This window comes from Oncorhynchus mykiss, chromosome 28 (genome assembly GCF_013265735.2).
Source record: "Oncorhynchus mykiss isolate Arlee chromosome 28, USDA_OmykA_1.1, whole genome shotgun sequence".
NCBI lineage: Eukaryota > Metazoa > Chordata > Actinopteri > Salmoniformes > Salmonidae > Oncorhynchus > Oncorhynchus mykiss.
In genome coordinates, this window is record NC_048592.1 from 32,757,183 (window position 1) to 32,784,297 (window position 27,115).

The 27,115-nt window shown below is 48.3% G+C and overlaps 1 protein-coding gene across 1 annotated transcript; it reads left to right on the forward strand.

Annotated features, from left to right (window-relative positions):
* The first annotated feature begins 1,983 nt into the window (after window positions 1-1,983).
* Window positions 1,984-27,107, forward strand: zbtb41 (zinc finger and BTB domain containing 41). The gene is made up of 11 exons (XM_036966298.1): window positions 1,984-2,135; window positions 2,618-3,878; window positions 5,876-6,083; window positions 7,014-7,083; window positions 10,952-11,099; window positions 12,326-12,455; window positions 13,679-13,774; window positions 14,005-14,111; window positions 14,287-14,392; window positions 15,137-15,225; window positions 24,996-27,107. Exons 2-11 carry the CDS (start codon window positions 2,648-2,650, stop codon window positions 25,646-25,648), a joined length of 2,838 nt encoding a protein of 945 aa, XP_036822193.1. The 5' UTR covers window positions 1,984-2,135; window positions 2,618-2,647; the 3' UTR covers window positions 25,649-27,107.
* The last annotated feature ends 8 nt before the right edge of the window (window positions 27,108-27,115 follow it).

Genomic DNA, 27,115 nt, shown 5'->3' on the forward strand with positions numbered 1-27,115 from the left:
TGGGCTTACTTGTTGATTAGCAACACACAGAGCAGTTATTACATTTAAAATTAAGTTACAGGTACTGGTCATCTCTGTATACACGTTGCAAGACCCACTGGTTGATGATTATTTATAAAAAAAAAACCGTTTAGACCTCACTCCCCCCTATATGAGATATCTACTGCAGCCCTTATCCTCCACATACAACACCCGTTCTGCCAGTCACATTCTGTTAAAGGTCCCCAAAGCACACACATCCCTGGGTCACTCTTTTTTTCAGTTCGCTGCAGCTAGTGACTGGAACGAGCTGCAGCAAACACTCAAACTGGACAGTTTTGTCTCTTCATTCAAAGACTCAATCATGGACACTCTTACTGACAGTTGTGGCTGCTTTGCGTGATGTATTTTTGACTCTACTTTCTTGCCCTTTGTGTTGTTGTCTGTGCCCAATAATGTTTGTACCATGGTTTTTGCTGCTACCATGTTGTGCTGCTACCATGTTGTGTTGTTACCATGTTGTTGTTATGTTGTGTTGTCATGTGTTGCTGCCATGCTATGTTGTTGTCTTAGGTTTCTCTTTTTGTAGTGTTGTGTTATCTTTCTTGTCGGTCATGGTGTGTGTTTTGCCCCCCCAAAAAATGTTTTTTTTTATCCCAGCCCCTACCCTGCAGGAGGCCTTTTGCATTTTGGTAGGCCGTCATTGTAAATAAGAATTTGTTCTTAACTGACTTGCTTTAGTTAAATAAAGGTTAAATAAAAAATGAATAATAAAAATTGTTTTGAGAAGATCAGAAGGTACTTTATGGGTTATTCTAACTCGAAAGGTTCACTTGTGATTTTAAATGGTCATCTTGATCGCTACATTATGTAATAACAGTAGACAGGGTTTGAATGTAAACATACCGTTGATAAATATTTGGGGAATGTGATGTGATGAATGGTTTAATTTATACTGTCTCCTTTGGCGCATGTGCTAGTTAGAGCATGACAGCAGTTAGGAACATGGCTATTTAGTGTACATGTTGTTTGTTACTTGGCATTTATGTTATTAAATGTGGCAACACATTGAAAATAACCTATGGATTAATTATCTTATGTTTAGCTTTAACCAAGGCCAGTACAAATACAGTTCTAAATGTTCATTTTGTCACTGATTCTACGAGTCAGTGTGAATCATTTTTCATATTTCCCCCTTTTCAGCTATAACATTACAATTGTATAGCTAGTAGGTTATGGGATTTCTATAGATTGACGGAAGTGAATGAAGCTAGTGCAGTTAAGGTGATAATGGCTGGGGTCATTTTTCCACAATAGCATACTGTACATGGGGAGTTCATTTGCATGTCAGTAAATCTCACAGAGGTATTGATTTTACATGCCATACTTGTTGACGCTGATTAATTGGTCAGTGTTGACGCTGACATTATGACATTATGTTAATTATTATTATTACATTATGACGTTGTCTAATGTATGTAAATAACATGTCATAATCCAAATTGCAAGTAGGTCATTGAAACAAGGGTGAATAAGAGCAGAACATTAAAGAAGTCTATACTGTTGAAGACCAGTTTGAGGAACGGTTTGATTATTATCATGGGTTTCCAATCATTCCTTTTCCTAATCAATATTTTTTATTATTCTCCTCTATTAATTTTTAAGTGGGTTATGGCTGTGAGACTGTTAGATGAAGGCGTTCACAGTCCTTTCATCCTACAACTCTCTATACAGGTTCCCTGGGTCGTATTTCACTACAATACCCACAATGCCACATACACTATAAATTCGCATAGGCGAATAATGTGATACAGTTCAGCACATTCTTCACCTTTTATCAAGGAACACAAAGCACACAAAGGCTGTTACCGTTTAAAACAATTTACACGTACCTGCATAAATATGAGAGAAATATCAAAGGGTTTCGGTCGGCTTTTTGTGTGACATTTCTCTCTGATTACTGTTACACAAAGGGCTCGAGGACAAAAGCTGAAACAGCCAATGAACGAGCGCGTTGTTTGTTTGCGACGTTTCCCCAAGAATGTGAAGGTGGGGCGTTTTGCGATATTCAGGAAATTGTCATTTTTCTATTTATCTCAGAGTAGAGATGTACAAATGTATTTAGTTTTTTTTCTTAGCGTGCTTACACTTCTAAGGTAGGTTTGAAAATGATTTCACTTGCACGAATGCTTTCCCAAAGGGGCAGTAAGGGTCGTTTGTCAACGTTCTCCTCTTCGGGGGGTGTAGGGTGGGGGGGCTGCTGTACAGACCATAACATAGGGGTCCTTGAGGTGGATAGCGAATTTGAGACTGCAACATTGTAGCCAACTGCTGACGCACATCAAAACTGAATTGAGTTGGCTGCATTCTACGTTGGCTCGAATTTGCGATATAACAACGTTGTCAGCGGTTGAGTTGTTGATACACCCATGTCACTGCATACATTGGCTTTCACAAAACATTAGCCAAAATATCAAAGGCTGGCTATAACAGTAACGTATACACGTTTAATCAGCTGCATCTATAAGCTACGTCTGTCGTTACTTCTCACCTTGCCTTACAGGCTGTGTAATAACATATGTACAACATAACTTTCTACTGACATAGGCAGTTTCTTGAAATTATGTCTGTTTTTCAGAACTCTTTGAATGGTTCCCCATTTAACATAATGATGACGAGAAAACCCAACCAACCTCAACCCCCAAAGAGAAGAGGAAAGGTCCGTGCTAGTGCCAGTGGGCAAATTGACTCACTGGACAACAATACAATGACTGACTCAGAGACAGTTCCTCAATCACAAAAGAGGCACCTGACCATGATGCAGCATGGCGACAACCTCCTCAAGTTTCTAAACGAGGACCGAACGAAGCAGAGGTTCTGTGACGTCTCCGTCAGTGTGGGCGGGAAGCACTACAGGGCCCACAAAGCCATGTTGGCGCACGGTAGCAGCTACTTCCACGCCGAGCTGACCAAAAACCCAACCGCCGATCACGTGATTCTCGACCACGTGGAGGATTCCGTGTTCCAACACTTACTGCGCCTCCTTTACACGGCCGAGTGCGTCATTCCCGAGAGCGAGGTCCCTGCCCTGACTGAAGCGGCCGGCTTCCTGGACATGATGGATGTAGTGAAGCTCCTGGCAGGAGAGGGGGATGGCCGGCCAGCGCTTGCCCGAGTGGAGGTTAAGTCCATGGGGGAACCAAGCTCAGAGAAGACCTCTATAGCTTCTGACCTTCCAGCGGACTGTGTCGGGGTCCAAAGCCCAGTCCATTCTGGTGCCCACCCTTGTTCGTTCTGCAGCCGCACGTTTTGCTACAAGAAGTCTCTGGAGAACCATTTAAACAGGAACCACAGTAGCAACACCGAAGTAGACGCCAGAGAAAAGGTGGTCAATCAAGAGGTTACTACCATGGTAACCACGACCCGTAGGTCTGCCCGCAGGAGGAGAGTTCCCGCTAAATTGGAGAGAGGTGACGCGGACAGCTCCGGCGCAACAGAGGGGACGCTACATCAAGACCCCGCTAGTCGAGACCCAACCACCACAGAGGAAGACGACGAGGAAGAAGAAGAAGTTGGGAGAAAACCAAAGCACATATCCGACACAGGAGATGCACTCACCCCAACCGAGGGTGAGGAGGCGGAAGAGGAGAGGGAGGAGGAGGAGATGGTGGAGGAACGTCAAAGTGCGTTAGTACGGAGAGCAAGAGAGAGCAGTGAGAGTTCAGAGGTGGAGACAACAGAACACCACACAGTCAATGAGGTGGAGGTATATAGTCAGGCTGCCAATGGTTCTAACTATGGAGCAGTGTACCCAGAGGGACTGGCTCCTGTCATCATCCAGAGCGTAAGCAAGAAGACGCTCAAGTGCCCCAAGTGTGACAAGACCTTTGACCGCACAGGTAGGTACTCTCCTTAAAGAGTTTATTTAAATGTATTTCACTGATTACATTGTATCTATGTAGGCAGTTGTTTCTGAGCTGATATTACACAACAACAGATTCATAACATACATGACAACATAATAATAAAACAATAACCAACATTCAACATAATAATAAGATATTAAACAATAATAATATATTAAATAATTAATACATAACCAACATTTAAACAACCACTGTTTTTTGTCCTCTTCTCTTAGTAAGTAAGTAGTAAGTAAGTAAGTAAGAAGTAAGTAGTAGGCTTAATTTGTTTGACTGCCAATCAAGTGACTCAGTGGAGTTTTCAAGAGCAGACATGGAAGGCCTGAAGGACTGCGGTCAAATATTTTTTATAACTAAACCAAGACAGACAGCCTTTCGTTTCCAATGGGAACAAATTAGCATTTTTTAAAAAACTAGGCAGGTCAGTTAAGAACAACTTCTTATTTACGATGACACTTGGTTAACCCTTTTCAGGGGCAGAACGACAGGTTACTGGCCCAAATCCTCGAGCTGACAAGGTAAAAATCTGTGGTTCTACCCCTGAACAAGGCAGTTAACCCACTGTTCCTAGACCAGTTAACCCACTGTTCCTAGACCAGTTAACCCACTGTTCCTAGACCAGTTAACCCACTGTTCCTAGACCAGTTAACCCACTGTTCCTAGACCAGTTAACCCACTGTTCCTAGACCAGTTAACCCACTGTTCCTAGACCAGATAACCCACTGTTCCTAGACCAGATAACCCACTGTTCCTAGACCAGATAACCCACTGTTCCTAGACCAGTTAACCCACTGTTCCTAGACCAGTTAACCCACTGTTCCTAGACCAGTTAACCCACTGTTCCTAGACCAGTTAACCCACTGTTCCTAGACCAGTTAACCCACTGTTCCTAGACCAGTTAACCCACTGTTCCTAGACCAGTTAACCCACTGTTCCTAGACCAGTTAACCCACTGTTCCTAGACCAGTTAACCCACTGTTCCTAGACCAGTTAACCCACTGTTCTTAGACCAGTTAACCCACTGTTCCTAGACCAGTTAACCCACTGTTCCTAGACCAGTTAACCCACTGTTCCTAGACCAGTTAACCCACTGTTCCTAGACCAGTTAACCCACTGTTCCTAGACCAGATAACCCACTGTTCCTAGACCAGATAACCCACTGTTCCTAGACCAGTTAACCCACTGTTCCTAGACCAGATAACCCACTGTTCCTAGACCAGTTAACCCACTGTTCCTAGACCAGATAACCCACTGTTCCTAGACCAGTTAACCCACTGTTCCTAGACCAGTTAACCCACTGTTCCTAGACCAGTTAACCCACTGTTCCTAGACCAGATAACCCACTGTTCCTAGACCAGATAACCCACTGTTCCTAGACCAGTTAACCCACTGTTCCTAGACCAGATAACCCACTGTTCCTAGACCAGATAACCCACTGTTCCCACTGTTCCTAGACCAGTTAACCCACTGTTCCTAGACCAGATAACCCACTGTTCCTAGACCAGATAACCCACTGTTCCTAGACCAGGTAACCCACTGTTCCTAGACCAGTTAACCCACTGTTCCTAGACCAGTTAACCCACTGTTTCTAGGCTGTAATCTTAACTGACTTGCCTCGTTAAATAAAATAAAAAATTGTCCACTCTGTCTATAACCGATTCTAGTTTTGGGAACAGAAAACTGTATTGAGATCAGATGTTTCATCGATGAGAAAATGTGTAGAATGTCGGCCAAACTCCATCTTCTCCCACTGCCCGCCATTTGGGCTTCCTCTCACTACCATATTTGGTAATGAGTGGAAATGCCAAGCCGATGCTTCACATTTAAACATCCAGTGAAATATCTGTGTCATTGTTCTATCTGTGCTGCAGTTGTGCCCCACTGTATCTGTCTTTTGAGCCTAGCCATAACATGCACCAAATACTTTATTATAACTCATAATATTAGGATGTTTTTCTCTGTATTTTCCATAGGGAAGTATGAGAGTCACACCAGGGTACACACGGGAGAGAAGCCCTTCCAGTGTGACGTGTGTCTGCAGTGTTACTCCACCAAGTCGAACCTCACTGTACACAAGAAGAAGCACGCCAGTGACGCCCCCTTCCAGAAGAAGGACCACAAGTGCTCCTTCTGCAACAAGCTCCACGCCAGCAAAAAGACCCTCGCCAAACACGTCAGAAGGCGAGCCTTCGTTCCTGTCCCATCATAATTCTCTGTTCACCAGGGTTGGGGTCAGTTCCAATTCAATTCAGCCAATTCAGGAAGTAAACAGAAATTCCAATTCCACATTTGTCTAATAGAGAAGCTTTGAGGAACATTTGAATTGGAATAGGAATTACAGTTTACTTCCCAAATTGACTGAATTGAAATGGACTTGACCCCCAACCCTGATATTCACATTACACTCTTATACATGTTATATATTTAGATGATTATAAATCCCTAAAAATTGAGCTTTTAGGAAAATAATCACTCTAAATTCAAATGATTAAAATCATGTTCGTATGAATAAAAAGGATGAGGATATTTATTTAGTGGTTGAATTTAAACCTTATTAACAGCCCTTCCAAACTATGGGCTGGTTTCCCAGACCCAGATTAAGCCTAGTCCTGGATTAACAATCAATCAATGGAGATTCTCCATTGGAAGTGTGTTTTAGTCAATTACTAGGCTTAATCTGGGTCAAGGAAACCATTGCTCGACAAGGTTAAAGTTTGTTTGTAGTCTTTCAGGTTAAAGGGGTTTTTGGTTAGTAGTAATCTGAGTTGATCATTATATGCCCTGATCTAGATGTTATTAGCAGTTCTATAATGGGGATTATTTCATTGCTCTTCAGGGATAAACAGAGTTTATTGAGATAAATGGATTACACTGTAGTCCACCAGTCGCGTCCTTTTCTCACTTAGTTCTATGTAGTCTACTTAAAGTTAAAATCATTTGCTTTACCACCTTGTGGACACGTGTCACAGCGTAGTTCAGTGTCAAAGGGATCCAGACAGGTCAATGTTGTACTGCGTGTTTATATGGAGGCCCTCTGCTCTCCATGGAGTGAAAAGGAATGAATAATGAAGTCAAGGGTGTACTAACTATGTGTTACCACTGTGCTTTCAGGTTCCACCCGGATCACATTCAGGAGTTCCTGGCCATGAGGAGGAAGAAGAACGATGGATGGAAGTGTGATGTAAGCTTTGACTTGTTTTATTTTATGAAACACAATCCAAAAAAAGAAAATGTTTCCTATAACGGACACAGTATAGAAAATGAGATAAGGAGTAAACTGCTAGACCCAAGATTCAGACTACAATCATATTTTGAAGGGATCACTCACATTGAGCCCTTATAATATGAATGTCTCTCGCTGATCAATATCAACACTTTGAGCCTAAGAAGTTTGGTTTTAACATTTAGCAGACGCTCTTATCCAAATACACTTGCATACATTTTGTTAGATGCGGGTGTAGGGAAATGCTTGTGTTTCTAGCTCTGACAATGCAGTAATATTTAACAAGTAGTATCTTAACAGTTTCACAACATTTACCCAAAATACACGTAAATCTAAGTAAGGAATGGATTAACAATATATACATATACAGTGCCTTGCGAAAGTATTCGGCCCCCTTGAACTTTGCGACCTTTTGCCACATTTCAGGCTTCAAACATAAAGATATAAAACTGTATTTTTTTGTGAAGAATCAACAACAAGTGGGACACAATCATGAAGTGGAACGACATTTATTGGATATTTCAAACTTTTTTAACAAATCAAAAACTGAAAAATTGGGCGTGCAAAATTATTCAGCCCCCTTAAGTTAATACTTTGTAGCGCCACCTTTTGCTGCGATTACAGCTGTAAGTCGCTTGGGGTATGTCTCTATCAGTTTTGCACATCGAGAGACTGACATTTTTTCCCATTCCTCCTTGCAAAACAGCTCGAGCTCAGTGAGGTTGGATGGAGAGCATTTGTGAACAGCAGTTTTCAGTTCTTTCCACAGATTCTCGATTGGATTCAGGTCTGGACTTTGACTTGGCCATTCTAACACCTGGACATGTTTATTTTTGAACCATTCCATTATAGATTTTGCTTTATGTTTTGGATCATTGTCTTGTTGGAAGACAAATCTCCGTCCCAGTCTCAGGTCTTTTGCAGACTCCATCAGGTGTTCTTCCAGAATGGTCCTGTATTTGGCTCCATCCATCTTCCCATCAATTTTAACCATCTTCCCTGTCCCTGCTGAAGAAAAGCAGGCCCAAACCATGATGCTGCCACCACCATGTTTGACAGTGGGGATGGTGTGTTCAGCTGTGTTGCTTTTACGCCAAACATAACGTTTTGCATAACGTTTTGCATTGTTGCCAAAAAGTTCAATTTTGGTTTCATCTGACCAGAGCACCTTCTTCCACATGTTTGGTGTGTCTCCCAGGTGGCTTTTGGCAAACTTTAAACAACACTTTTTATGGATATCTTTAAGAAATGGCTTTCTTCTTGCCACTCTTCCATAAAGGCCAGATTTGTGCAATATACGACTGATTGTTGTCCTATGGACAGAGTCTCCCACCTCAGCTGTAGATCTCTGCAGTTCATCCAGAGTGATCATGGGCCTCTTGGCTGCATCTCTGATCACTCTTCTCCTTGTATGAGCTGAAAGTTTAGAGGGACGGCCAGGTCTTGGTAGATTTGCAGTGGTCTGATACTCCTTCCATTTCAATATTATCGCTTGCACAGTGCTCCTTGGGATGTTTAAAGCTTGGGAAATCTTTTTGTATCCAAATCCGGCTTTAAACTTCTTCACAACAGTATCTCGGACCTGCCTGGTGTGTTCCTTGTTCTTCATGATGCTCTCTGCGCTTTTAACGGACCTCTGAGACTATCACAGTGCAGGTGCATTTATACGGAGACTTGATAACACACAGGTGGATTGTATTTATCATCATTAGTCATTTAGGTCAACATTGGATCATTCAGAGATCCTCACTGAACTTCTGGAGAGAGTTTGCTGCACTGAAAGTAAAGGGGCTGAATCATTTTGCACGCCCAATTTTTCAGTTTTTGATTTGTTAAAAAAGTTTGAAATATCCAATAAATGTCGTTCCACTTCATGATTGTGTCCCACTTGTTGTTGATTCTTCTACATTCTACAGTTTTATATCTCTATGTTTGAAGCCTGAAATGTGGCAAAAGGTCGCAAAGTTCAAGGGGGCCGAATACTTTCGCAAGGCACTGTATGTCAGAGCGGCATAGGGCTAAGATACAGTGGCATAGTGTAGAATACAGTATATACATATGAGATGGGTGATGCAATATTTACACACAAGGACCACTCTATAATAAATACCTACAGATGCAATGCAGGAAATTGAAAACCTGTAGTTTATTTGAGGTTTAAAAGGACTTCTGGTGTCTGTAATTTCCACATGGAAATGTCAGACTTATTTTTCCCTTAGTATAGAAAAATGTATCAACCCCTACAAGAATGTGTGTCCCATGAATTATAATCCACATAATAATTCACATTTCCTGTTGCTGCAGGATTACTTTCCTTCTGTAGCGAACTGGCTCATATTAAGATCCTACATCTGTACACATCACATAATACATAGTCCACAGAATGATACACATAGTCCACAGAATGATACACATAGTCCACAGAATGATACACATAGTCCGCAGAATGATACACATAGTCCACAGAATTATACACATAGTCCATAGAATGATACACATAGTCCACAGAGTGATACACATAGTCCACAGAATGATACACATAGTCCACAGAATGATACACATAGTCCACAGAGTGATACACATAGTCCACAGAATGATACACATAGTCCACAGAGTGATACACAGTCCACAGAATGATACACATAGTCCACAGAGTGATACACATAGTCCACAGAATGATACACATAGTCCACAGAATGATACATATAGTCCACAGAATGATACACATAGTCCACAGAATTATACACATAGTCCATAGAATGATACACATAGTCCACAGAGTGATACACATAGTCCACAGAATGATACACATAGTCCACAGAATGATACACATAGTCCACAGAATGATACACATAGTCCACAGAGTGATACACATAGTCCACAGAATGATACACATAGTCCACAGAGTGATACACAGTCCACAGAATGATACACATAGTCCACAGAGTGATACACATAGTCCACAGAATGATTCACTGCAAGTACAGTCAGTGTATTCTGTAAGTACAGTCAGTGTATTCTGCAAGTACAGTCAGTGTATTCAGTAAGTACAGTCAGTGTATTCTGTAAGTACAGTCAGTGTATTCTGTAAGTACACTCAGTGTATTCTGCAAGTACAGTCAGTGTATTCTGTAAGTACAGTCAGTGTATTCTGTAAGTACAGTCAGTGTATTCTGCAAGTACAGTCAGTGTATTTTGCAAGTACAGTCAGTGTATTCTGTAAGTACAGTCAGTGTATTCTGTAAGTACACTCAGTGTATTCTGTAAGTACACTCAGTGTATTCTGTAAGTACAGTCAGTGTATTCTGCAAGTACAGTCAGTGTATTCAGTAAGTACAGTCAGTGTATTCTGTAAGTACAGTCAGTGTATTCTGTAAGTACACTCAGTGTATTCTGTAAGTACACTCAGTGTATTCAGTAAGTACAGTCAGTGTATTCTGTAAGTACAGTCAGTGTATTCAGTAAGTACAGTCAGTGTATTCTGCAAGTACAGTCAGTGTATTCTGCAAGTACAGTCAGTGTATTCAGTAAGTACAGTCAGTGTATTCTGTAAGTACAGTCAGTGTATTCTGCAAGTACAGTCAGTGTATTCAGTAAGTACACTCAGTGTATTCTGTAAGTACACTCAGTGTATTCTGTAAGTACAGTCAGTGTATTCTGTAAGTACACTCAGTGTATTCTGTAAGTACAGTCAGAGTATTCTGTAAGTACACTCAGTGTATTCTGTAAGTACACTCAGTGTATTCTGCAAGTACAGTCAGTGTATTCTGTAAGTACAGTCAGTGTATTCTGGAATCATCTTCTCTCTCTGCTCTTCCTGGTTCAGATCTGCCACAAGTCTTTCACACGTAGACCCCATCTGGAGGAGCACATGATTCTACACACGCAAGACCGACCCTTCAAGTGTGCCTTCTGCGACGACTACTTCAAGTCCCGGTTTGCCCGCTTGAAGCATCAAGAAAAGTACCATTTAGGTAATGAATGGGAAATGTCATTTAATTGCTTTTATCCAACCTATTTAGATAATAGATAAATGTATTGTACCTCTTGACTCTAGGCCTCTAGGCTTTATATGAATGAACAGCTTATAATGTGTTAGTGAAATGATGAATCGCGTATTATCTGTCATTTTGAGCCAGTTGAAAGGCGTAACATATTATAAGTTAATGTATAAAGCATTATCATGGTTATAACAAGTAATAATACGTTATAACTATATGCCCTAAGTGTTACTGTTGAATCAAATTGGAATGATGAGGAATTTAAAAATTTTTATGGTTGAGAGGGATGAGGCAAAAGGTATGGCATTACATACTGTAAATTGAGAAATCATGTGACTAAACTGAATAAAAAGAAGAAACTATACTATGAAACAAAAATTAAATGATATAAACAATGACAGTTAAAAGCTTTGGAGCACCTTAATTTACATGTTGGGCGATATTTCTTCTTAACAGCACTATCAACAAGGCAGGTTCCACAGGCCCTAGTTTTGCCAAACCTGGACTACTACTGTTCAGTCGTGTGGTAAGGTGCCACAATGAGAGACTTGGGAAAATTTCAAATGGCTCCAAACAGGGCAGCACAGAATAGACTAGTACTACATAGAGCTATGAATACATGGAACTCTATTCCACATCAGGTAACTGATGCAAGCAGTAAAATCAGATTTAAAAAACAGATAAAAATACACCTTATGGAACAGCGGAGGCTGTGAAGAGACACAAACACACAGGCACAGACACACACACAGGCACAGACACAGGCACAGACACAAACACAGGCACAGACATCTGCATACACGATAACATACACGCTATACACACATGGATTTTGTATTGTAGATATGTGGTAGTAGAGTAGTGGCCTGAGGGCACACACTTAATGTGTTGTGAAATCTGTTGTGAATGTATTGTAACCTTTTTAAAATTGTATAACTGTGTTAATGTTGCTGCACCCCGAGAAGAGTAGCTGCTGCCTTGGCAGGAACTATTGGGATCCAAAATAAATAGAAATACCACGTTCGGGTTTATTGTCCTCAAAAACATTGGGAGTCAAGGAAAAGGTTGTATAATCATTGAAGAGAATGCTATCAAGTTTGTAGAAGCTTAACGTTAATCAATGATCAGATGTTGATGTTGGATTGAAAAGTAAGGCTGTGACACAGGGATATTGAATTGACCTTTGACTCTGTCCACAGGTCCGTTCCCATGTGACATCTGTGGCCGCCAGTTCAACGACACGGGTAACAGGAAGAGGCACATTGAATGTACACACGGGGGCAAGAGAAAATGGACCTGCTTAATCTGTGGGAAGTCAGTGAGGGAGAGGTAGGATTGTCACAGCTACAATAAACAGGTTGATGTTATTTTTTTTGTGTTGTGGGAAAATTATAAATAAATAAAAATAATAAAATAAACAGCAGTGCTTAGAATACTGCACATGTAAATGTGATTACATTGAATTTCGATGTTGTTTTACACAACAACTACTAATGTTATAACTTTTAACAAAACTTTTAACCAATTTCTTTTTAACAATTATTTTTGGTGGTGGTTGTAATGAATACCCAGAGCGCGGCAAATGTTTATTGAGACATCGCAGAAGGCAGGAACCGTGGTCACAGGCAGGCAAAGGTCAAACACAGGCAGGCAAAGGTCAAACACAGGCAGGCAAAGGTCAAACACAGGCAGGCAAAGGTCAAACACAGGTAGGTAGTCAAAAACAAACAATACCTCACAACTACACAAACATAAAGAACTGAACTAAATTGGGAGCTGATGAGACCAGGTTAGACACGAACACAGGTGAAATGAATGAACAAAAATGAAAGACAGGGCTACTTTCCAGAACACAAAGAAACAGGGCTACGTTCCAGAACACAAAGAAACAGGGGTACGTTCCAGAACACAAAGAAACAGGGATACGTTCCAGAACACAAAGATACAGGGCTACGTTCCAGAACACAAAGAAACAGGACTACGTTCAAGAACACAAAGAAACAGGGCTACGTTCCAGAACACAAAGAAACAGGGCTACGTTCCAGAACACAAAGAAACAGCTATGTTCCAGAACACAAAGAAACAGGGCTACGTTCCAGAACACAAAGAAACAGGGCTACGTTCCAGAACACAAAGAAACAGGACTACGTTCCAGAACACAAAGAAACAGGGCTACGTTCCAGAACACAAAGAAACAGGGCTACGTTCCAGAACACAAAGAAACAGGGCTACGTTCCAGAACACAAAGAAACAGGGCTACGTTCCAGAACACAAAGAAACAGGGCTATAAGTTCCAGAACACAAAGAAACAGGGCTATACGTTCCAGAACACAAAGAAACAGGGCTACGTTCCAGAACACAAAGAAACAGGTCTACGTTCAAGAACACAAAGAAACAGAACACAAGGTTGACTAAGAAAAGAAAAGCAGAACCTTACAGTGGTATTGTGTCTATATCTCACTGCTCACATGGTAACAGTCTCAACTTTAGTGACTGGTCTACTATCAATCTAACTCCATTGACTGTAATGTGGTTCTTTTTTATGTCCGTAGGACAACGTTGAGAGAACATTTGCGGATTCACAGCGGAGAGAAACCTCACCTCTGCAGTATCTGTGGACAGAGTTTCCGCCACGGCAGCTCTTATAGGTCAATATGCTTGGGCAGTTCATGACATACCTGGTTCTAATTGGCTATCACCCTATGGGTGGATTCCCATGTTCATGAGGTTTCTATTGGGTAGTTTTTGTCTTCTCCAGAGAAAATAATTGTATCATAATTTTGTCATCATTTAATACAAAATAAATCAAACGTTGGCCTGTTTTAATTGCATATTAACATTTGTTAAAAACTTGAACCCCCCAACTTTATTCTGATAGGCTTCATCTTCGAGTCCACCACGACGACAAGCGCTACGAGTGTGACGAATGCGGAAAGACGTTCATACGCCACGACCATCTGACCAAACACCAGAAAATACACTCGGGTACAGTACACACACCTTCCGTGGTATGTTCCGTAGCCGTGCCAAAGAGAGTAAAATGTTCCCCTGGGTTATTTCTTCATACATGGTCCCGGACCCGTTTGTATGTTTTTACGCTGCACACAAATTGTCTTACGGGGATAATAATTGAATTGACTCTCCCTTTGGTTGTTATCAGGGGAGAAAGCCCACCAGTGTGAGGAGTGTGGGAAGTGTTTCAGGCGCCATGATCACCTGACCGTCCATTACAAAAGTGTCCACCTGGGAGAGAAGGTGTGGCAGAAGTAAGTGGTCCTGATGGTGGATGGAGATGGAGGGAATGGGCGCGTTCCAGGCTGACTACATTGCAGATGCATGTCAGATCTCACAACGACTGAGTAGGTGTTAACATATCAGCTAACTACATCATATAATATAGCAATCTGATGACATGGCATGTAACCATTGGTTGATGAAACGTAACATCTGCAATGTAGTCATGCTGGAACGTGACCAATATGTTCTAGGTTTAAAGTGTCAGTCTGGATTTAGACACACCAGGGCGCCAAAGGGATTTTTTAATATTATTTTTTATTAAATGATCAAGAAAATAGGCAGAATAAACAGCATTGGACAAACAACAATTGCATAGTGAAACACATTTTCACATGATATTCAATAAAACAAAGTAAATTCACAGTACATGACTTCCATATCTGGACAGTCAAACACATACAGTCACATCGTTTTTTGGTATAAATGTGACTACCCTATGAGCACAAGATGTTGAAAAGACGTTGAAAATGTCTTTTTTGGTTTCAATTTCTTGTACTCGCTGTCGCTGGTATAATTACAATTATATAATTATAATTACTTTATTGATACTACATTTTATCAACCCAACAACCCAGATGGAACAAACCCTGTGTTTGTCAAATGAAAAAAAAAATATATATTATTTTTTTACTGTTGAAGAGGATCTTCTATGGTGTCTAGTTGACTATTTGTGAAAGGACTAAGCATTGGCAACATGTGTGTGGATTCTATAGGTATAAAACAGCTGTGCATCAGTGTGAGGTCTGTAAGAAGGAGTTCAAAGGGAAGTCCAGTCTGGAGATGCACTTCAGAACACACTCAGGTAAGATGACAGTCAGTATAAGCTGTGAATGTCTGTTTGCCTGGTCAGCGTAACTTTCTTTTCACATCGAGCGTTTATTGACATATTAATCCAGAACAAATGTATTTGGTGGACGTAGATGTGCAATAAATAGATGATAGGTGTGGCAGGCAACATACCGACCTGCTTTCATTTCCTAGACCAGCAGCCATCACACTATACACAAGCTTCAATGAATGTCTGCTTTTCATCTGTTTTTTTTATTTTTTACTATTTTACAGACAAAGGGCCACAACAAAACCTTTACCCCCCTCTATCTCCTCTACCTCCACCCTCCCCTCTACCCCGCTCTATCTCCTCTACCTCCACCCTCCCCTCTACCCCGCTCTATCTCCTCTACCTCCACCCTCCCCTCTACCCCCCCTCTATCTCCTCTACCTCCACCCTCCCCTCTACCCCCCCTCTATCTCCTCTACCTCCACCCTCCCCTCTACCCCCCCTCTATCTCCTCTACCTCCACCCTCCCCTCTACCCCCCCTCTATCTCCTCTACCTCCACCCTCCCCTTTACCCCCCTCTATCTCCTCTACCTCCACCCTCCCCTCTACCCCCCTCTATCTCCTCTACCTCCACCCTCCCCTCTACCCCCCCTCTATCTCCTCTACCTCCACCCTCCCCTCTACCCCCCCTCTATCTCCTCTACCTCCACCCTCCCCTCTACCCCCCCTCTATCTCCTCTACCTCCACCCTCCCCTCTACCCCCCCCTATCTCCTCTACCTCCACCCTCCCCTCTACCCCCCCTCTATCTCCTCTACCTCCACCCTCCCCTCTACCCCCCCTCTATCTCCTCTACCTCCACCCTCCCCTCTACCCCGCTCTATCTCCTCTACCTCCACCCTCCCCTCTACCCCCCCTCTATCTCCTCTACCTCCACCCTCCCCTCTACCCCGCTCTATCTCCTCTACCTCCACCCTCCCCTCTACCCCCCCTCTATCTCCTCTACCTCCACCCTCCCCTCTACCCCCCTCTATCTCCTCTACCTCCACCCTCCCCTCTACCCCCCCTCTATCTCCTCTACCTCCACCCTCCCCTCTACCCCCCCTCTATCTCCTCTACCTCCACCCTCCCCTCTACCCATCTCCTCTACCTCCACCCTCCCCTCTACCCCCCTCTATCTCCTCTACCTCCACCCTCCCCTCTACCCCCCTCTATCTCCTCTACCTCCACCCTCCCCTCTACCCCCCCTCTATCTCCTCTACCTCCACCCTCCCCTCTACCCCCCTCTATCTCCTCTACCTCCACCCTCCCCTCTACCCCCCCTCTATCTCCTCTACCTCCACCCTCCCCTCTACCCCCCTCTATCTCCTCTACCTCCACCCTCCCCTCTACCCCCCCTCTATCTCCTCTACCTCCACCCTCCCCTCTACCCCCCCTCTATCTCCTCTACCTCCACCCTCCCCTCTACCCCGCTCTATCTCCTCTACCTCCACCCTCCCCTCTACCCCCCCTCTATCTCCTCTACCTCCACCCTCCCCTCTACCCCCCTCTATCTCCTCTACCTCCACCCTCCCCTCTACCCCGCTCTATCTCCTCTACCTCCACCCTCCCCTCTACCCCCCCTCTATCTCCTCTACCTCCACCCTCCCCTCTACCCCCCTCTATCTCCTCTACCTCCACCCTCCCCTCTACCCCCCCTCTATCTCCTCTACCTCCACCCTCCCCTCTACCCCCCCTCTATCTCCTCTACCTCCACCCTCCCCTCTACCCCCCCTCTATCTCCTCTACCTCCACCCTCCCCTCTACCCCCCTCTATCTCCTCTACCTCCACCCTCCCCTCTACCCCCCTCTATCTCCTCTACCTCCACCCTCCCCTCTACCCCGCTCTATCTCCTCTACCTCCACCCTCCCCTCTACCCCCCCTCTATCTCCTCTACCTCCACCCTCCCCTCTACCCCCCTCTATCTCCTCTACCTCCACCCTCCCCTCTACCCCCCCTCTATCTCCTCTACCTCCACCCTCCCCTCTACCCCCCTCTATCTCCTCTACCTCCACCCTCCCCTCTACCCCCCTCTATCTCCTCTACCTCCACCCTCCCCTCTACCCCCCCTCTATCTCCTCTACCTCCACCCTCCCCTCTACCCCCCCTCTATCTCCTCTACCTCCACCCTCCCCTCTACCCCCCTCTATCTCCTCTACCTCCACCCTCCCCTCTACCCCCCCTCTATCTCCTCTACCTCCACCCTCCCCTCTACCCCCCTCTATCTCCTCTACCTCCACCCTCCCCTCTACCCCCCTCTATCTCCTCTACCTCCACCCTCCCCTCTACCCCCTCTATCTTCTCTACCTCCACCCTCCCCTCTACCCCGCTCTATCTCCTCTACCTCCACCCTCCCCTCTACCCCCCCTCTATCTCCTCTACCTCCACCCTCCCCTCTACCCCCCTCTATCTCCTCTACCTCCACCCTCCCCTCTACCCCCCTCTATCTCCTCTACCTCCACCCTCCCCTCTACCCCCCCTCTATCTCCTCTACCTCCACCCTCCCCTCTACCCCCCTCTATCTCCTCTACCTCCACCCTCCCCTCTACCCCGCTCTATCTCCTCTACCTCCACCCTCCCCTCTACCCCCCCTCTATCTCCTCTACCTCCACCCTCCCCTCTACCCCCCCTCTATCTCCTCTACCTCCACCCTCCCCTCTACCCCCCTCTATCTCCTCTACCTCCACCCTCCCCTCTACCCCCCTCTATCTCCTCTACCTCCACCCTCCCCTCTAACCCCCTCTATCTCCTCTACCTCCACCCTCCCCTCTACCTCCCCTCTATCTCCTCTACCTCCACCCTCCTCTCTACCTCCTCTACCTCAACCCTCCCCTCTACCCCCCTCTATCTCCTCTACCTCCACCCTCCCCTCTACCCCCTCTATCTTCTCTACCTCCACCCTCCCCTCTACCCCGCTCTATCTCCTCTACCTCCACCCTCCCCTTTAGCCCCCCTCTAGCTCCTCTACCTCCACCCTCCCCTCTACCCCCCTCTATCTTCTCTACCTCCACCCTCCCCTCTACCCCCTCTATCTTCTCTACCTCCACCCTCGCCTCTACCCCCCCTCTATCTCCTCTACCTCCACCCTCCCCTCTACCTCCACCCTCCCCTCTACCCCCACCCTCCCCTCTACCCCCCTCTACCTTCTCTACCTCCACCCTCCCCTCTACCTCTCCTCTATCTCCTCTACCTCCACCCTCCCCTCTACCCCGCTCTATCTCCTCTACCTCCACCCTCCCCTCTACCCCACTCTATCTCCTCTACCTCCACCCTCCCCTCTACCCCCTCTATCTCCTCTACCTCCACCCTCCCCTCTACCCCACTCTATCTCCTCTGCCTCCCCTCTCCCATCTACCCCCTCTATCTTCTCTACCTCCACCCTCCCCTCTGCCCCCCTCTATCTTCTCTACCTCCTCTACCTCAACCCTCCCCTCTACCCCCCTCTATCTCCTCTACCTCCACCCTCCCCTCTACCCCCCGCTATCTTCTCTACCTCCACCCTCCCCTCTACCCGCTCTATCTCCTCTACCTCCACCCTCCCCTCTACCCCCCCTCTATCTCCTCTACCTCCACCCTCCCCTCTACCCCCCTCTATCTCCTCTACCTCCACCCTCCCCTCTACCCCCCTCTATCTTCTCTACCTCCACCCTCGCCTCTACCCCCCCTCTATCTCCTCTACCTCCACCCTCCCCTCTACCCCCCTCTATCTTCTCTACCTCCACCCTCCCCTCTACCCCCCTCTATCTTCTCTACCTCCACCCTCCCCTCTACCCCGCTCTATCTCCTCTACCTCCACCCTCCCCTCTACCCCGCTCTATCTCCTCTACCTCCACCCTCCCCTCTACCCCCCTCTATCTCCTCTACCTCCACCCTCCCCTCTACCCCGCTCTATCTCCTCTGCCTCCCCTCTCCCGTCCACCCCCCTCTATCTTCTCTACCTCCACCCTCCCCTCTGCCCCCCTCTATCTTCTCTACCTCCACCCTCCCCTCTACCCCGCTCTATCTCCTCTGCCTCCACCCTCCCCTCTACCCCCCTATATCTTCTCTACCTCCACCCTCCCCTCTACCCCCCTCTATCTTCTCTACCTCCAACCTCCCCTCTACCCCCCTCTATCTTCTCTACCTCCACCCTCCCCTCTACCTCCTCTACCTCAACCCTCCCCTCTACCCCCCTCTATCTTCTCTACCTCCACCCTCCCCTCTACCCCGCTCTATCTCCTCTACCTCCACCTCCCCTCTACCCCCTCTATCTCCTCTGCCTCCACCCTCCCCTCTACCCCCCTCTATCTTCTCTACCTCCACCCTCCCCTCTACCCCCCTCTATCTTCTCTACCTCCACCCTCCCCTCTACCCCCCTCTATCTCCTCTACCTCCACCCTCCCCTCTACCCCCCTCTATCTCCTCTGCCTCCACCCTCCCCTCTACCCCCCTCTATCTCCTCTACCTCCACCCTCCCCTCTACCCCCCTCTATCTCCTCTGCCTCCACCCTCCCCTCTACCCCCCTCTATCTCCTCTACCTCCACCCTCCCCTCTACCCCACTCTATCTCCTCTGCCTCCCCTCTCCCATCTACCCCCTCTATCTTCTCTACCTCCACCCTCCCCTCTGCCCCCCTCTATCTTCTCTACCTCCTCTACCTCAACCCTCCCCTCTACCCCCCTCTATCTTCTCTACCTCCACCCTCCCCTCTACCCCCCTCTATCTTCTCTACCTCCACCCTCCCCTCTACCCCCCTCTATCTCCTCTACCTCCACCCTCCCCTCTACCCCCCTCTATCTCCTCTGCCTCCACCCTCCCCTCTACCCCCCTCTATCTCCTCTGCCTCCACACTCCCCTCTACCCCGCTCTATCTCCTCTACCTCCACCCTCCCCTCTACCCCCCTCTATCTCCTCTGCCTCCACCCTCCCCTCTACCCCCCTCTATCTCCTCTACCTCCACCCTCCCCTCTACCCCGCTCTATCTCCTCTACCTCCACCCTCCCCTCTGACTCCCCTCTATCTCCTCAACCTCCAACCTCCCCTCTATCTCTTCTACCTCCACCCTCCCCTCTACCCCCCCTCTACCTCCCCTCTATCTCCTCAACCTCCACCCTCCCCTCTATCTCCTCTACCTCCACCCTCCCCTCTACCTCCCCTCTACCTCCACCCTCTACTCTACCTCCCCTCTATCTCCTCTACCTCCACCCTCCCCTCTACCCCCCTCTATCTCCTCTACCTCCACCCTCCCCTCTACCCCGCTCTATCTCCTCTGCCTCCCCTCTCCCGTCTACCCCCCTCTATCTTCTCTACCTCCACCCTCCCCTCTGCCCCCCTCTATCTTCTCTACCTCCACCCTCCCCTCTACCCCGCTCTATCTCCTCTGCCTCCACCCTCCCCTCTACCCCCCTATATCTTCTCTACCTCCACCCCCCCCTCTACCCCCCTCTATCTTCTCTACCTCCAACCTCCCCTCTACCCCCCTCTATCTTCTCTACCTCCACCCTCCCCTCTACCTCCTCTACCTCAACCCTCCCCTCTACCCCCCTCTATCTTCTCTACCTCCACCCTCCCCTCTACCCCGCTCTATCTCCTCTACCTCCACCCTCCCCTCTACCCCCCCTCTATCTCCTCTACCTCCACCCTCCCCTCTACCCCCCCTCTATCTCCTCTACCTCCACCCTCCCCTCTACCCCCCTCTATCTCCTCTACCTCCACCCTCCCCTCTACCCCCCCTCTATCTCCTCTACCTCCACCCTCCCCTCTACCCCCCTCTATCTCCTCTACCTCCACCCTCCCCTCTACCCCCCCTCTATCTCCTCTACCTCCACCCTCCCCTCTACCCCGCTCTATCTCCTCTACCTCCACCCTCCCCTCTGACTCCCCTCTATCTCCTCAACCTCCATCCTCCCCTCTATCTCTTCTACCTCCACCCTCCCCTCTACCCCCCCTCTACCTCCCCTCTATCTCCTCAACCTCCACCCTCCCCTCTATCTCCTCTACCTCCACCCTCCCCTCTACCTCCCCTCTACCTCCACCCTCTACTCTACCTCCCCTCTATCTCCTCTACCTCCACCCTCTCCTCGGCCTCCCCTTCTTTCTCATCTACCTCTACCCTCCCCTCTGCCTCCCCTTTATCTCCTCAACCTCCACCCTCCCCTCTACCTCCCCTCTATCTCTTCTACCTCCACCCTCCCCTCTATCTCCCCTCTACCCCCCCTCTACCTCCCCTCTATCTCCTCAACCTCCACCCTCCCCTCTACCTCCCCTCTACATCCCTTCTACCTCCCCTCTACCTCCCCTCTATCTCCTCAACCTCACACTCTCCCCTCTACCTCCCCTCCACCTCCCCTCTATCTCCTTTACCTCCACCCCCTCTACTTCCCCTCTACCTCCCCCCTATCTCCTCTACCTCCACCCTCTCTCTACCTCCCCTCTATCTCATCTACCTCCACCCTCCCCTCTACCTCCACCCTCTCTCTACCTCCCCTCTATCTCCTCTACCTCCACTCTCCCTCTACCTCCCCTCCATCTCCTCTACATCCACCCTCTCTCTACCTCCCCTCTACCTCCTCTACCTCAACCCTCCCCTCTACCCCCCTCTATCTTCTCTACCTCCACCCTCCCCTCTACCCCGCTCTATCTCCTCTACCTCCACCTCCCCTCTACCCCCTCTATCTCCTCTGCCTCCACCCTCCCCTCTACCCCCCTCTATCTTCTCTACCTCCACCCTCCCCTCTACCCCCCTCTATCTTCTCTACCTCCACCCTCCCCTCTACCCCCCTCTATCTCCTCTACCTCCACCCTCCCCTCTACCCCCCTCTATCTCCTCTGCCTCCACCCTCCCCTCTACCCCCCTCTATCTCCTCTACCTCCACCCTCCCCTCTACCCCGCTCTATCTCCTCTACCTCCACCCTCCCCTCTACCCCCCTCTATCTCCTCTGCCTCCACCCTCCCCTCTACCCCCCTCTATCTCCTCTATCTCCACCCTCCCCTCTACCCCCCCTCTATCTCCTCTGCCTCCACACTCCCCTCTACCCCGCTCTATCTCCTCTACCTCCACCCTCCCCTCTACCCCCCTCTATCTCCTCTGCCTCCACCCTCCCCTCTACCCCCCTCTATCTCCTCTACCTCCACCCTCCCCTCTACCCCGCTCTATCTCCTCTACCTCCACCCTCCCCTCTGACTCCCCTCTATCTCCTCAACCTCCAACCTCCCCTCTATCTCTTCTACCTCCACCCTCCCCTCTACCCCCCCTCTACCTCCCCTCTATCTCCTCAACCTCCAACCTCCCCTCTATCTCTTCTACCTCCACCCTCCCCTCTACCCCCCCTCTACCTCCCCTCTATCTCCTCAACCTCCACCCTCCCCTCTATCTCCTCTGCCTCCACCCTCCCCTCTACCCCCCTCTATCTCCTCTACCTCCACCCTCCCCTCTACCCCCCTCTATCTCCTCTGCCTCCACCCTCCCCTCTACCCCCCTCTATCTCCTCTACCTCCACCCTCCCCTCTACCCCGCTCTATCTCCTCTACCTCCACCCTCCCCTCTGACTCCCCTCTATCTCCTCAACCTCCAACCTCCCCTCTATCTCTTCTACCTCCACCCTCCCCTCTACCCCCCCTCTACCTCCCCTCTATCTCCTCAACCTCCACCCTCCCCTCTATCTCCTCTACCTCCACCCTCCCCTCTACCTCCCCTCTACCTCCACCCTCTACTCTACCCCCCTCTATCTCCTCTATCTCCACCCTCCCCTCTACCCCCCTCTATCTCCTCTGCCTCCACACTCCCCTCTACCCCGCTCTATCTCCTCTACCTCCACCCTCCCCTCTACCCCCCTCTATCTCCTCTGCCTCCACCCTCCCCTCTACCCCCCTCTATCTCCTCTACCTCCACCCTCCCCTCTACCCCGCTCTATCTCCTCTACCTCCACCCTCCCCTCTGACTCCCCTCTATCTCCTCAACCTCCAACCTCCCCTCTATCTCTTCTACCTCCACCCTCCCCTCTACCCCCCCTCTACCTCCCCTCTATCTCCTCAACCTCCACCCTCCCCTCTATCTCCTCTGCCTCCACCCTCCCCTCTACCCCCCTATATCTTCTCTACCTCCACCCTCCCCTCTACCCCCCTCTATCTTCTCTACCTCCAACCTCCCCTCTACCCCCCTCTATCTTCTCTACCTCCACCCTCCCCTCTACCTCCTCTACCTCAACCCTCCCCTCTACCCCCCTCTATCTTCTCTACCTCCACCCTCCCCTCTACCCCGCTCTATCTCCTCTACCTCCACCCTCCCCTCTACCCCCCCTCTATCTCCTCTACCTCCACCCTCCCCTCTACCCCCCCTCTATCTCCTCTACCTCCACCCTCCCCTCTACCCCCCTCTATCTCCTCTACCTCCACCCTCCCCTCTACCCCCCCTCTATCTCCTCTACCTCCACCCTCCCCTCTACCCCCCTCTATCTCCTCTACCTCCACCCTCCCCTCTACCCCCCCTCTATCTCCTCTACCTCCACCCTCCCCTCTACCCCCTCTATCTTCTCTACCTCCACCCTCCCCTCTACCCCGCTCTATCTCCTCTACCTCCACCCTCCCCTCTACCCCCCCTCTATCTCCTCTACCTCCACCCTCCCCTCTACCCCCCTCTATCTCCTCTACCTCCACCCTCCCCTCTACCCCCCTCTATCTCCTCTGCCTCCACCCTCCCCTCTACCCCCCTCTATCTCCTCTACCTCCACCCTCCCCTCTACCCCGCTCTATCTCCTCTACCTCCACCCTCCCCTCTGACTCCCCTCTATCTCCTCAACCTCCATCCTCCCCTCTATCTCTTCTACCTCCACCCTCCCCTCTACCCCCCCTCTACCTCCCCTCTATCTCCTCAACCTCCACCCTCCCCTCTATCTCCTCTACCTCCACCCTCCCCTCTACCTCCCCTCTACCTCCACCCTCTACTCTACCTCCCCTCTATCTCCTCTACCTCCACCCTCTCCTCGGCCTCCCCTTCTTTCTCATCTACCTCTACCCTCCCCTCTGCCTCCCCTTTATCTCCTCAACCTCCACCCTCCCCTCTACCTCCCCTCTATCTCTTCTACCTCCACCCTCCCCTCTATCTCCCCTCTACCCCCCCTCTACCTCCCCTCTATCTCCTCAACCTCCACCCTCCCCTCTACCTCCCCTCTACATCCCTTCTACCTCCCCTCTACCTCCCCTCTATCTCCTCAACCTCACACTCTCCCCTCTACCTCCCCTCCACCTCCCCTCTATCTCCTTTACCTCCACCCCCTCTACTTCCCCTCTACCTCCCCCCCTATCTCCTCTACCTCCACCCTCTCTCTACCTCCCCTCTATCTCATCTACCTCCACCCTCCCCTCTACCTCCACCCTCTCTCTACCTCCCCTCTATCTCCTCTACCTCCACTCTCCCTCTACCTCCCCTCCATCTCCTCTACATCCACCCTCCCTTCTACCCCCCTCTACCTCTACCCTCCCTCTATCTCCTCTACCTCCATCCTCCCCTCTATCTCCCCTCTACCTCCACCCTCCCCTCTACCCCCCTACCTCCCCCTCCCCTCTACCTCCCCTCTATCTCCTCTACCTCCACCCTCCCTCTAACTCCCCTCTATCTCCTCTACCTCCACCCTCCCCTCTACCCCCCCTCTACCTCCCCATCCCTCTACCTCCCCACCCCTCTACCTCCCCATCCCTCTACCTCCCCCTCCTCTTTTTTCCCTCTAATTGTAATACTATGTTTGCCCAACTAACTTCCGTCATGTCTTCTGCTAGGTGAAAAACCTTACCGATGCCCCGTGTGCCAACAGACGTTCCGCATTAAGAAGACCCTCACCAAGCACATGGTGATCCACTCGGATGCCCGCCCCTTTAACTGCCCGCACTGCAGTGCCACCTTTAAGAGGAAAGACAAGCTGAAGTATCATATGGACCATGTACACGGTGCTAAGTCCACTGAGCAGCAGCAGCACCACCAGCAGCAGCACCGCCAGCAGCCTCCGGTGGTGCTGACAGAGGATAAGATGGTGACTCTGCCTTATAATACCCACGGCCCCTCCAAAGTGTACCGGGCTGAACCCAAGACCGTTCTCCAGAACGTCCCCTCCGATGTGTGTGTGCCTGTCACGCTGGTGCCCATCCAGATGCCCAGGGTGGTCTCGGGGGTACAGGGTGACCTGAGGGGACACGTAACCTGCCCGCCCCAAGGTCAGGGGCAGCAGCAGACAGCTGGGGGGTACCAGACTGCCACAGAGCTGGCGTTCCTGGAGAAGTACACGCTTACCCCCCAGCCGGCCAACATTGTTCACCCGGTGCAGCCTGACCAGATGTTGGACCCCAGGGATCAGTCGTACCTGGGCACCCTGCTGGGCCTGGACTCTGCCACCCCCGTCCAGAACATCTCCAACTCGGACCACGTCGCCCATTGATAATGCCTCTCTATACTTCCCTTTTGGCAACATTTTATTTAAAGGGTACCGACATAAGGACATTATAACACATTTATAACCCATACAGTACACATTTATAACCCATACGAAACTGTATGAGCCCATAGAGGTAACGTTTATTTGAAGGGTGCGGTTGTTAACATAAGCATTCACAAAATGCTCATGCACTGCTTATGCATGGCTTATGTATAGTTTATGAATGGGTTATGAATCTGTTATGAATGGGTCATGTATAGTTTATGAATGGGTTATGAATCTGTTATGAATGGGTCATGTATAGTTTATGAATGGGTTATGAATCTGTTATGAATGGGTTATGTATAGTTTATGAATGGGTTATGAATCTGTTATGAATGGGTTATGTATAGTTTATGAATGGGTTATGAATCTGTTATGAATGGGTTATGAATCTGTTATGAATGGGTTATGTATAGTTTATGAATGGGTTATGAATCTGTTATGAATGGGTCATGTATAGTTTATGAATGGGTTATGAATCTGTTATGAATGGGTCATGTATAGTTTATGAATGGGTTATGAATCTGTTATGAATGGGTCATGTATAGTTTATGAATGGGTTATGAATCTGTTATGAATGGGTTATGTATGGGTTATGAAGTTTTTATGTAGCTATACTTCAAATAAAATGCGATCGTCCTGCTCTTTTAACCTCTGCAGCTTATTCAGGGGCGAACGCTCTGATAGAAACAGATGGTGTCCAACAGGTCTAGTTGTCAGCCGCGTGGCACAGCGAATCTCATCGGCTCCATTTGTGATATTTATATCTGCGATCGTCCAAACGTTGCACCACCTTGATTGAGCCCCAAGTCTTTCATCATATTTTAGTTCAAAGAGCACTTTTTTTTTAAAGTTCCTCTTGTTCACACAAAAGCCTAAGATCTTTGTCATTCCATAAATGAGTGTGAGTGAGTGATGTATATTGTGACAGGAGCCTGATTGATTACAAAAGGTAATTCCAGAACAGGATGTCTCATTTCCAAAAAGCTGGCTGTATGTCTGAATCTTACAGGTGTAATCTGGCTATTTATTCACAATTTAAATTGAATTATTATACAAGTATTATACAACACATTTACCCCATGCAAATCAAGTTCCATAATATTCCACCTTCCTTACCAGTTACCACAGAATTTTAGAGTAACAATCAATCATGGTGTTGTCAGCCTGTTGCTCCGGGACGAAGTTTCCCCTGTACAGATCTAGGATCAGATTCCCCTCCCTAATAGTAACCATAACCAATTACACCATCAGTGGGGGAAATGCAATGCGTCTAGGGGTGACTTCCCGACACTCAGCAGGCTCCTCAAAACTAGAAAGGGCTGTTTAATCAGTGTATCAGGAGGTCAACCACGTCTGAATCAATCTTAAAGTATTCTGTATATTATGTATATCATGTTTCTTTCACAATGGACAGGAGGGAACAGC

What these genes read in the sequence shown, in the direction of transcription:
- zbtb41 (XM_036966298.1), top strand. Translation starts at nt 2,648, where the DNA reads ATGATGACGAGAAAACCCAACCAACCTCAACCCCCAAAGAGAAGAGGA. An exon ending in CAAGACCTTTGACCGCACAG is followed by an intron (nt 3,879 to 5,875) that starts GTAGGTACTCTC and finishes TATTTTCCATAG; the next exon opens with GGAAGTATGAGAGTCACACC. An exon ending in CGCCACGGCAGCTCTTATAG is followed by an intron (nt 13,775 to 14,004) that starts GTCAATATGCTT and finishes TTATTCTGATAG; the next exon opens with GCTTCATCTTCGAGTCCACC.